Source organism: Phyllostomus hastatus, unplaced genomic scaffold, assembly GCF_019186645.2.
Source record: "Phyllostomus hastatus isolate PE091 unplaced genomic scaffold, TTU_PhHast_1.1 phas_contig_86, whole genome shotgun sequence".
Lineage (NCBI taxonomy): Eukaryota > Metazoa > Chordata > Mammalia > Chiroptera > Phyllostomidae > Phyllostomus > Phyllostomus hastatus.
This window is the reverse complement of record NW_025333977.1, coordinates 91,801,601-91,814,408: the sequence shown is the minus strand read 5'-3', so window position 1 is coordinate 91,814,408 and position 12,808 is coordinate 91,801,601. Positions and strand designations below refer to the sequence as shown.

Sequence of the window (12,808 nt, the reverse complement as noted above, 5' to 3'; positions counted from 1 at the left end):
ATCTTTAAGGCGGGGGGATGGGTCACACTTAGGGCAAGTCACTGGCTCCTCTCTGGATCTCACTGTCTCTTATTTGTAAATGGAGATGGTTGTACTTAACAGTGAAGAAGATCCTCTGAGTCTGACAACAGAGATTTTATAAAAATGTTATAGCTCAGACACATATAAGACCGTATCTACAAATAACTAAAAAGGAAAAAGTTCAGATTAAACTGAAAGTGATGAATATTTTGAACAAACAACTGTCCTTACCAAAGCTGAAAATCCAATAATCAAGGCAAACAAAATAAATGATTCTCCTGAATTACAAGCTGTAGGCTAGTCAAAGTGGGGATACTGCACTAACACAGCTAACTGTTTGGGGACCTGTTTGTGGGATCTATCGTCCTATCATATCTGAGTGCTCCAGGAATGCTTAGCAATACACAATAAAACTCGATTTCATTCTTGTGTAGGAAGTTTCATGATCTTTATATTTAGTTCTATAGAAAAAAGATGTAGGGTAAAAATGAAGTATCATTCCATTTGAACCTGCAATTTGTGTTAAATATATTGAATTGTTCTTTATAGAAATTTTGGTGCTTGGGAATTTCTCCCTTAAGTATCTGTATAGACAAAGGTCCTTGAGAAAGACACACATGCACACAACTAATCTTGGTTGTTATTTTTCAAAGTGACGCCATTTAAAAGAATCAATACCATATCACCCTTTGTCTAAGTATTAATTTTCTAGTGACTCAGCTAATTGGGTTATCGGGGCAGTGTCGACCTCAGCCCCTCTGCCTCCCCACCTCCCCACCTCCCTCTTTCTTTCCCTCCCTCCCTGGAGGACAGCCAGATAACCTGAGCTGCACACTAGAAGTGTGAGGAGCATGTTTCTCTGTTAGACAGCACTTAATTGCAACTTTGCAAGGATGCGAACAATTAGAGTTAAAAAGAACCCTTGGAAATTTTCAGGTTAAAAAGTGACCATTTCAGACAATGGTTCCTGAAAGAGTCCTCTCACTAAGAAGCTCCCAAGAACCTCTTTCATTCAGGTATTCACTTACTTTGCTGGTCTGTAAGGTTCTGGTAGTGATGGGGAGCAATCATGCTGAATGGTTTTCTCTATCTTGAGACTTTCACAGACAAAAGACTGAAGTATGACCTGAATGGCATTAACCATAAGCCTGCAAATTGTAATTCTATTTTTAGTCCATCTGCCCATCCATCCAACAAATATTTACTTAGTTTTCTGTGTGCTAGGTATTGGGGTTATGCGGAGAAAGACGTGGTCTCCTACAGAGTTCGCAGTTCCTGCATTTTCAAATTTGGCTTAATTGCCATATCTCTTATTTATTAGAGATTATGGAAGTGCTACACTTTCTCCATTAATCAGAATTTGTGTGGCATAAGTAGAAAGCGTACATTATGAGTAAAGTCTTAGCCTTTCAGATCCTGTAGGAAATTAATACACAGCTTGATTTTCTTGAATGTTCCTTTAAATTGTGGATAATTTCAAACATTTTTTGTCTTTGGGGAATAGCTTTTCAAAAGCATTACTGAGTTCCTGCTTTTTAATGTAGAATATAGTAATGATTCAAGGTTATTACTAATATCAATTATTACGCTATCCTGTCAGAACGTGGCTCTGCTAGGCCCTGTAATGGATACAGAATCGTTTGCACCAATACTAAATAGCCTTTGGTCACTCTGATTTTTGGGGTTCTTTTGTCTATTTTTACTGCAGTTTGTCTTCTTTCCTGTCAGGTTTTACTGCTGGTATCAAACTACTTGCTCAACTTCTTGCTTCTTATTGGCTGCTTCTAAATTGCTTGAGCCTCAAAACAATCTAACCAAGATGTAAAGTGGCTTTTAGAGAGGATAGAAAGGAGATTCTATGAAAAGGTAAGAACTTTATCTTTGTGATAGCTCTTTTGGTTGCTCAGAGGCTGGTTTTTATTTTGTTGTAATGTTATAAATAGGTAACATTTGCTTGGCAGCTTAATCATTGAATTTATTCCTCTGCAGTCTGCAGCATTCTATATAGTTTAAGTGGACTTCTAAAAAGGATTTCTTAGATGAAACCATGCTCTGTAGCTGGCGGGCAGACTCAGCTATTTGAAAAGCACCAGACTGCTGCCATGGCTCGGTAGAGCAGTGTTGCAGAACTGCATAAGAGACGCAGTTGTGTTAGATATTTTGTTATGATTAACTGATTTTGAAATAGACATCCCTTCCCTTTATATATTGATTTGGCAAAAGCAGAGTTCACAGGAAGTGTGCTTTGTGATATCTAGATTTCTACATTTTGATGCTTAGTCAGCTTGGTAGGGATATGAGGAAAGTGAGACTTGTTAACTAAATCCCAGAGACCATAAATCAGAAAAGTAAAGGAACATGACTTACTGCTTACCGGTCCCATATCTTCTCAGACATCCCAAGGAAGATGGGGTAATGCTGAGCTGGGCTCAGATGATAGAATTTGGAATCAGTGGCTTTGGAATCAAAGTAAAAAATGGCTTTACAGGGGTCTTCTTAACTAGGCATGAGGAGAGATTATTTCTATGTCTGAAGATTTCCAAACAAACCACATGGAGAGTATTAAAATTTGTGATTTAAAAAAAAAAAAAGGACTGGGAACTTAATAAGTTCTCCAGGAAGTCAGATTTTTTTTCCCTCTAGAGCTTACTGTTTATATAATCTGACAAGGTTAACGTGTCTTGGAAGCTACATATTTTATGTTCCTTTTTAAATGATGCCATTTGATAACATTACAGGGGATTAATCATCAGGAGTTGACAAGAAAGGAGTGACTTTCCAACCCTTATTCAGAACTCTAAGAACTCAGGGTGGTCCTTTTAGAGCCAAGTCTTGCCTCCTAGTCATTCTTAGCAAAGGGCCATAGTGAGGCCTCATTTTCTAGAGCTGAGCTGCTGAATATGGTAGCCACCTGCCATCTAAATTTGTCTAATTAAATAAAGTTAAAAATTCATTTCTCAGCAGTATTAGCCATATTCCAAGTGTTCAATATCTACACATGCCTGGTGGCTACCATAACGGGCAGCACAGACACAGAACATTTCCATCGCTGCAGAAGGCTCTACTAGGCAGTGCTGTTCCAGAGCCCTGCCTCAGCGTGGCTGCTACCACTGCACACGTGCTCCTAGGAACTCGTGGAGCTGGTGGTTTTAGCTCCAGCGTGACTAGTTAACTCAGTTAAAGCTTTGACTAGCCTGACTTTAGGACTTCTCTGAATTGTGTCTTACTGGAACAGGGTCCTGAGCAAGCTCTAGGACTTCATACCACTGCCGTCCTTGTGTTTTGAGATTCTCTATTTGTATTTTGTGAACTGAGTTATTTCCATTAGTTGGTTATGTAACTCATTAACCAATGTTCTTGCTGACCCTCTGTTAAAAATAGAACAGGTTGTGGAAAAGGCTCTTAAGTCAAGTTGGCATTTGACAAAATGAGCTGTGAGGTTTAAGGGCTTCATGATTCTACTAATTTCAGCACGACAGAGAGGGTCAATCGATGTTCTCTCCTGTAGGCTGTCAAGAGATGTGTTCCATTAGGTAGTTTGCCTGTCTGCCTGTCTGTCTGTCTACCTGTCTATCATCTATCTTTTCTACTTTGTTGTTTTGGTTGAGATGACTGGGGAGTTGAGAGGAAATATTTAGGTTGAACGGAAACTTCAATGGACTTTGAAACCTAAGACCCACAAGGTAGAACAGTTAGCCTTAGATGAATTCTGAGGCCAGGTTTCTCCATGGTTTTAATGAGGAAAAGCTACTTTTGTTCCTCAAAGCCTGGTTATTGTTCTGACTGGGGATGGAGATGTTGCCAGTAGGTCCTGAAGGAGAACACTGCTGAATACTTCACTTTCCACTGGGAACTTTGGACAATTGTGGAGAAATACGGATGAATGAGAAAGAAGTCTGACACCAACTGACTTAGAAAATTTAATAGGTAACAATTTACTAGGTGAGATTTTCCCAGCTGTTTCGACCCACTTATTGGTAAGCCCTATGGTTTGATATGTATGGCCCTAAGTGTGCTCCACTGAAACCCTCCACCGACCTACTTGTTATGAAAATCGTAGATCTCCTGGATGTTGCCAAAGATGATATGTTCTTTATTAAGGATCCCAGGGGGGATCTCCTCCACACCACTGGTCATTTCCCACAGGTAGGTCTGAAAGACAGCAACAGTTTCATCAGTGGCAAGAACTGCCACATGAAATACAGATGAAATGAACAGGCCTCCAAACACGTGGCGTAAGACTTGGGTTGGCAATGCGAGCAGAGTGTAAAAAGTGAGACAGTACACAAGCAGGAAGGAAGGAAAGAAAATCCGACTTCCATTATCTTGAACTGTTGCTAGGGAAACACATCCTGACCTTTGGTCAGTGCACAAAACCCACACTGTTCTTAGTTATTAAATGTGTGCATGTTCAAGTGTGTGTCGAGTGGAGGGTGTAGGCTTTCAGACTCAAGTTCACCAACCGTGTCATGGTTTTTATTTTGAACTCAAGGGTCTTACATACTTTTTTACTGGGTCTAGCCTGAGTCTGAGAAAAGTTTCTTTTCAAAAGTGCCTTAAACTCCCATGCAATTACTATTGATTCTGATAGTTGTTAAGCTCTGGGAGAAGACAAAGAGCACTGAGCTCCTCTTGAGGACCTGAGCTCCTTCTCAAGAACCATCTTTCTAATACAGTTGTTAACTGATTGCTGCAAGACTTACCTCTAAGCACTCATGTAAGTCCCTTACATAAGCCTTCTCTGTCTGGAGCAGTTCAGCCATAATGAATCTGGAAGGAAACACAGTGGCATTTAGTTGGTTAGAGATACACCTCCCTCCTTCAAACTTCACTTCCCCACCCTGGCATGTATGACATTATTGAATGTCCTATTTTTCTACTTTATCAAAATACGTCTCTTCCTTTCTTCAAAACTCCTTGCCTCTGAGTATTAGGTCTGAGTCCCTCTCACTTTGATCATTTGCTCTGTCTCCTTTTGGCATGTTCAGGCTCAGCTGCTTCCCCATCTTCTCTCCCTTTTCCCTCCCAGTTCCCCTACGTTGTGATTCTGTGCAGACACGTATGTGTTCTCAACTGCACATGTGCCTGCATGTGTGCATGCAGCACCGTTCACATTCATTCTTACCAACCACGTAGCTTCAGTCTCAGCTTTCTACATCTCTCTTACGGCTCCCAGAGTGATGGCTTCTGTTTAGTGGAGTTGTTGACTTATACCAAAACAATTCACAGTGCTTTAAGTTAAACCAGGCTTCAGAGCTAAAAATAACAAATGCTAAGATGCTACCACTGAGACTGGGGGGTTAGCAACTTTTATCAGTAAAGAGCCATTCAGTCTCTGTTATAACCACTCAACATAGCCATATGGAAAGGAGCCATAGACAATATGTCAAAAATAAGTTAGTGTGGCTGTGTCCCAATAAAACTTTGTGGACACTATAGAATTTCATTTAATTTTCACATTGCTACTATTCTTCTTTTCATATTTTTCATTCATTTAAAAATGTAAAAAAGAATCTTTAGCTTACAGACAATGTAAAACAGGTGATTATTAATCAATGTCATCCCAATAAGTTTAATTTTAAGAAGAAAACAGATGGTGAGATAATTTGGCCTGTGGGCCACAGTTTGCTGACCTTTGCCCTGTGCACTTCAACACTATTTGTAATGGGGCTCATTTACATCCCAGACTGAAGCGCACGAAACTGAGTGTGTGATGACAAGCCCAGCACAAGTGGACGAGTTAAGTGACTGCTCCTCTGTCTCACATAAATAGATGCTTGTGCAGCACATCTGCAGGGGGCGGCTCCCTAACAACACCATGTGCTTGGGTAGCTGGTGAGCTTCTGACAGGTACATGGCTTCACTGTAGTGTGCCAACTTAAGTTTCTCCTTTTGCAAATTTTTATTAGAAATGGCCCTGGCTGGTGTGACTCAATGGATGGAGTGCTGGTCTGTGAATCAAAGGGCTGATGGTTTGATTCCCAGTCAGGGCACATGCCTGGGTTGCAGGCCAGGTCCCCAGTTGGGGGCGCATGAGAGGCAACCACACATCAATGTTTCTCTCCCTCTCTTTCTTGCTCTCTTCTCCTCTAAAAATGAATAAATAAATAAAATATTGAAAAAAATGGTGCTTCCCAGCAGTCATGTGATATATAATAATATGTAATTTAGCACAAAGTATGTATGTAGCATAAGTGGAGGCATTTGGCTTCCTCACCCAGGTGTCTGGGTTACTAAGGGAAGCAGTTTCCCATAGCCTTGAGAATGGCCTGATAAGTATTGTTCTCATAGCCTTGAGACTGGGTCTGAAAAATTGTTTCCATAACCTTGAGTGGGCTCGTATGTGTAGTATGAAGCTCTGTTGCATAAGATCTGTTGGCACCCTTCTGGCTTGGTCTGTGTTCTAGTACTTAAGCAGGTAAGGGACTCCCTGCTGAGTGCCATGACATGTGCCATGCAAGGAGACAGGTGACATGCAGTGTGCCACACAGATATGCAGGGGTACGCAGCTTGCAGCGTGCGTGGCTCATCCAGCCATGAATAAAGGCATGTCGAGCACCCCCAGGGCTCTGTGCATTTTCTCTTGTCTGCCTGAATCTGGAGTGGACCTGCCAGGCCTTGACAGGCTGCAACACAATGTATTTACATTTATTTTAGATTTTCCATGTTAGTTTTTCATAGTAGTATTTCCAGGTGTTCCATCACATGAAAATTGTGAGAAATATTGCCCCTAATGTGTGACCTGTTGGAAATTACAGGAAACATTAAAACAAGCAGGATATTTTCCTGGGCCTTTATTGTGGTGGGATTTTGCTTAAAGCGATACATTGTACTAGCAGTGGCCTTCCTATTAGAATTAAAGTATTGATTTTAAAAATTCCCTTTTGCAGGAGTTAATTGGCCACTCTGTTACTATTCTTACTCAATCGGTAAACTGGAAAGTGCATGAACTTTGAAGTCAGACAAACAGGAATCCAATTATGACTCTGTTATCTACCAGAGGGAGTATTTGCTTCTCCCAGCCTCAGACTCCTTACTTATAAAACAGATGATCACACAGGACTGCTGCGAGTATTAATTAAACAAGATTATGTAAGCAAAGTTTCTAGTACGTTGTAGGTACTTAGTAAACAAGGAGGGAAAGAAGGTCAGAAGGACTAGAATCTGACATATTTGGGAAAGTTGTCTTTGATTTTACTGTATTGGGTTTCTGGCATTCCACCTTCTCCCTCCTTTTTCTCCATCTGCTTCCTGCAGTTTTGTGTCTTTCTTCATAATTTGGCTCCACTGCCATTGCCATCCTCTGGCTATTCTGTGCCCCAGAAAGAGCCCGGCAGCAAGATTTGGCCAGGTGTGGTCCATTCTCCTCCCCTTTATGGGTTGAATTGTGTCCCCTCCCCCAAATTTCATATGTTGAAGTCCCAACTCTCAGAGCCTCAGAATGGAATCTTGTTTAGAAATAGCCACTGCAGATGTAGTTAGTTAAGATGAGGTTATATTGGAATGGGGGGGCACCTATTCCAAAATGACTAGAGTCTTTAAAAAGGGGGGAAATCTGGATGAATGCATATATTCAGGAAAGATGCCATACAAACACGAAGACAGCCATTTCTAAGGCAAGGAGAAGTGCCTGGAACAGATTCTTCCCTCTTAGGCCTTAGCAGCAACCAACCCTGTCAACACCTTGATTTTAGACTTCCAGCTTCCAGAATGGTGAGACAATGCATTTATGTTGTTTAAATCACCAATTTGTCATACTTCCTTACAGTAGCCCAGACAAACTAATATACTCCCCAGGTGAAACAGAAACTCTGACTTAGCAGGCCAGCTTCAAGGGACCCATGTCCTACTTCATTTTTATAAAATCAGCTACCTAGGGATTCTTAATCTTAGGAAACACTGTTTTTCCCCAGTATTACCCAAAAGGACTCTGTCACAATAGTCTTACAAGTCCCTTTGAAGATCTTTGGATACATATGTAACTGTGCGATAAAACCAACATAAAGAAAGTGGAGTAGCCAGGCAATGCTTTGTGACGTGGACGTCATTCACCGTTTCCACTACCCAATGCCCTCTCATTCTTGGCTAGTGTGACATGCGGGCAGAAGCATCGCCTATGTCCATCCTAACCTCTGTAGGCAGTCATGAGCACACACCAAGCTGTAAAGCAACAAGTAACAAAGAGAACCAAGCATAGTTATGAGGAGGCTGCTTAGTTGGGTGGAAGCCAACGTACTCTTTCTTCCGGGCAGACTTCCGCTTCTCTTCATTGACTTCGTGGTTGGCGTCCCGCAGCTTGACCTCACGATCCGAAAGGCTTGCTGGGATGATGTCCAGCTCCAGGTCCTTGTTGTCCTACACACAGAGAGACCACAGAGGTCACCTTGGAGATGCTTTGGGAAAACAATTAAGTAGCGTAGGGGAGGGGGGCAGAGGCAAAAAATAGGGAAAGATATAATGAAGAAGGATGAGAAGATGGGAAGTCCCACAGACTGCCACCCACAAGCACCCTTCTTCACGTGATGACTTTTTCTCATATAAGAGAGATATGAAATGTTCAGGTCAAATGTTTAGGGCTAACATCCATTGCAGGGAAACACAATGAACACACTTGATAATTAGTGTCATACTTCCTCAAGGACTTTGTCTTGATTAAATCTAAACACATACGCACAACATTAGTCCAAGATTGATGATTACCCATTAAAATATATGTGAAACAGAAACACACAAAGACATAGGAATTAACTTTCATTTGTCAAGGGAAAATAATAAAAGCAAATATTTAAACAAGCAAATTCCTTGGAAATAGAAAACAATTACTGAATTTTCTAATTGCCCATCCCTGCTTATTTCAACACTGTTTGGTATTTACATAGGATGGAAACTTCTAGGAAAAAATCTCACAGGTTAAAGCCTAATTTCAGTGGCTTGACCACTGTACTCTTTAGTCTGCTGTGCTTTAGAGCATGAGCCTATTTAAAGATTTAAGAATTAGAAATCCTAGGGCTGAATTGCCAGCCTGTGTTTAGTTTTTAATTCATAGGTCACTGACCCCTATTATAAAGAAGAGATTAAAAGTCAGCCTTCCCCAGCTTTATGGTAAAATAGAACCTCTCTTCAGCTGAAATGTCAAATAACCTTTGTACAAACTGCATCCTTTATTCTTGAAAGAGCACTGTTATACACACTGACGACTCTAATCATTTGCTGATTAGCGTAATTGGGTAGAAGATGGTACTGATGAAGCCAAGATAAAGGGTTTAGTCCTCAAAGTCAACAGTTAGCTTCACACAGCAAAACTCTGTTCTGTAGCCACGGGTTCCGACTGTAGCCTGCCAATTTTGCTATATATATTGAATGTATATCACTCATCATGCAAGGCTAGAGGCCAATGGCTAGATGGCTCAGGAAGATCCACCCTTCCACTAGAAAACCACACAAGGCAAGTGCGGTAGGAGCTCAGAAAGACTGGCCTGGAAACCACGCTTCCTTCCACAGCAACGCCAGCAGCAGCAGCAGCACTGAGGGAGATGAGAAAGGAGGCTGTCCCAGCTGGGCAGCTGCCATACCCACCTCTGTGTTGACTCCTAGGGCTTTCTCCAGGGAGTACTGGTACTTCCCCATCCTCAAGGAGAAGTCTCTGTAGTGCTTGTCCACCGTGGTCACCCATTTCCTGATCTCTGTGGCATGAATGTGGCCTTTTTCCACAAAGCTATCGGCCAGCTGAATCAGAAGCTTCACCTTCTCCTTTGTTTGCTGCCCCAAAAGATGGTTTTAAGTTATCAGGTTACATTTACTTTCAAGGCCCTCACCCCCATCTCCTTTTTCCTTCCTCACAGCAGCTCACAGACAGACTGTCTGGGTTTATATCCGAGTTCTGTCACTTATTAGCTGGGGGGTCCTGAGCAAGTTACTTAAACCCTCTGTGCCCCAGTTCCTTCATCTGCAAAATATGGATCATAACAGTGTCTCAGTCGCACGGTTGATGTGAGTGTTACGTGAAGTGCGGTATAGAGCACTCAGAAGGGTGCCTGAAACACAGGCTCACGGTAAGAACTCAGTGAGCAATACATGTCAGTTGCTATGATTATTAATGCAAGAACCTCTTACACTACAGCACTTTACCAGCTACAGACTATGTTACTGCCACATCTAAGATTTATCTGAATCTTAAAGCATCCCTAAGAGGTAGGTGGTGGAGGAAGGGGGTAATGGTCTCTTTAAAACCACAGATTACAAAAAACAAAAACCAGGTCTAAAGACTTAGGTCTTGTCCAGGTTCATACCACCTGCAAGTAACAGCCTGTCTGCCACTGCTCCGTAGTTGTGAGTTCTCTCCCTTCACTGTACTGCCCTGAAGTAGGCTTTCTAAGCATCAGGTAAGGTGGCACATGCCAGTACATAAGGAAGTCCAGTCAGCAGATTTAAAAGTAAACCATGTCCCTTTCACCCCCAGGATCTGTCTTTAGCTTCCACAGAGAAAGAGAGGAAAGAATTAATGAAGCTGGTATCCATGACAGAGCAAAGTAAGGTGGAGCTCTGATGTAATTTCATTATGAGCAAGATTAATTTCATTTTGAGCAAGAGTTTGCCTGACACCTACTCTGAGTGTAGAGGGCTGTGGGGAGAAGCTAGGGGGAGAAACAAAAGAAGAAAAAAGATACTATTTTTTCTCTTTATATTTCTACAAGGGACCAGATTTTCAGAGGGTAGTTAAACAACTGAGGGTGCCATGTCACCAAATGCCAAAATGAGAAGTATGTATAGTTAACACTGCAGAAATTTTAGGACAAGAAAAGAATCAAGGTGTGCTGGCATGGGCAGAAAAGGTCTCATAGGTGGGACTTAAGACACGGAAATGGAAGGGATGTTCAAACAAGTAACACTTGCTCATCTTTTATTTAAGTTTAGATTTTGAAACTCTAAAATCAATCAGGGAAGCCTAACAGCTTTAAGAAAGAATACTGAAATAATACTCTGAGAGGCAAAACTATCTTTGGGACTGGAGGAAAGTAAGTCCCAGGTTTGGATCATTCCACAATCTAGATAACTGAGGGAAATGGGCAGAAAATCACTGGAGGAAGAGGAGAAAAGACAGAAGAGCCTTTCTCACCCTCCCTTTCCTTTCCAGACTCATCATAACCCCTCCCACATCACTGACCCTCCCAAGAAATGCCAGCGACGCAAGCAGAGAGGACTTTGGCCTGCCACATGGCCAAGGAGAGGCAGGCTTCAGCGCTGTAGCAACTCAATACATCTGAGTCTCTCCTGTCTCAGGACAGTGGGGTGGCACCCAGGGCTGGGAGACAAGGAACCAGAAGAGCTTTGATGTGAAGAAAAGAAAATGGGCATGAGGACAGGAGAAATACCTCCTTAGCCATGAAAAGACTAAGAATAGTGGTATTTGGAATTGGTTGGGAAAAGATACCTGGTATCCTAAGGACTTCAATCTTATTGCATTTAGGTTATTTTTCCTCCCTAAAAACAATTTTTTTTAGGTTTTCTATTTACTTAAAGTTTAATTTTTGCAGCTATAAATAAGAAACCTGCCTTTGTGTAAATTCCTGGCAATACATGTTTATTCTCTTCTCTTGGTAAGGAGACTTCAGCATGAGATGGGGTTTTATGGAAAGCTGGTGGCAGCAGCCCCACCAGAGGGAATTTTATCCTGAAACATCAAAACTGTGGTTTAGAGTCAACAAAAAGAATGGCTTGTGACCAAGGGTCTTCCAAGTAAGTGTGGAGTCTGGGAGAGCAAACGGATAACAAAATGTGCAGTACAGACAGGCCCTTCCCCGTGAGAACTCACCTGCCTTTGAGGCCGTCTCCTCTGCCCTCCATGGCCCCTAACCTGCAGCCGTGTTGCACCTCACATGCCCCTCCTGCTGTGATGAGTGGCTTCTACTTCTCTCTGTTTTAATCCAATGGCCCTTTTTCGTCCCCTCTCCTCTCCACAATTTGAGTGGGTGATGCCCTTCCCAGTGTTCCTCCAGCATCACATATATGCCTCTACTTAAGCATGTATCACACTGAGCCATGTACATGCCTCTACTTCAGCATATATCACATTGGACCACGTATATGCCTGTACTTAAGCATGTATCACATTGAATCATGTATGAGCCTCCTTCATTAGACCATGAACTCCTATAAGATGTGTTTTATCTTACTTATTCATCTCCAATCCTAGAAAATAGTGGGCTTACCATAAATGTTGAAGAAAGGAATGAGCAAAGGACTGAGTAAATCTTGTGTTTAGAGGTGTGTAAAGCGACACCAGTAAGAGCAGAGGGTTTATACCTGGAAAAATCATATGATAAATTTGGCCCATGAACTGGACACCAAGCACACCCACAGCCCCTGCCGAGTGGAGTCTGAAGTGATTTCTCACTCACGAATGACTCTAGTGGTACCACTGGATCTGCCACGTGCCTGGTCACACAAGGTCAGAGGTAAAAACTTGTCCCATATGGATAGCCTATCAACATGCAGCCAGTCATTTCTGAGTTGTCCTGTCCTAAAAGCTCTGTCTAAACAGGGATAGTGGCAGTATACTGGGTCAGTTGAGGCGGTTTCTCTGGGAATATGAAGTGCAAAGATGGGGCACTGAGTAGTTGGTTGCAGAGCAGCGGTGGAAACAGAGAGAGCAGAGAGAAGTGAAAGGAAGCTGCATGGTGGTAACGTATCCCTGATGCTCTGTGATGAGGTGACCAGAAAGCGTGGCTGCTGGAACTGCCCGCAGTCTTCGGCACACCTGCAGAGGTGAGACTCTGCCACGTTTCCT

At 42.2% G+C, this 12,808-nt stretch overlaps 1 protein-coding gene across 19 annotated transcripts in view; it reads right to left on the bottom strand.

The window, feature by feature from the left end:
- KALRN (kalirin RhoGEF kinase) overlaps positions 1 to 12,808 on the bottom strand; it is a 698,826-nt gene that overhangs the window by 244,433 nt on the left and 441,585 nt on the right. For all 19 annotated transcript variants that reach the window (XM_045851423.1, XM_045851424.1, XM_045851434.1 and 16 more), the window contains exons 22-25: positions 9,598 to 9,780; positions 8,258 to 8,376; positions 4,725 to 4,791; positions 4,064 to 4,173 (exon numbers count right to left, since the gene is read on the bottom strand). In XM_045851423.1, the coding sequence (XP_045707379.1) occupies positions 4,064 to 4,173; positions 4,725 to 4,791; positions 8,258 to 8,376; positions 9,598 to 9,780 (479 nt within the window). The remainder of the gene's footprint in view (positions 1 to 4,063; positions 4,174 to 4,724; positions 4,792 to 8,257; positions 8,377 to 9,597; positions 9,781 to 12,808) is intronic.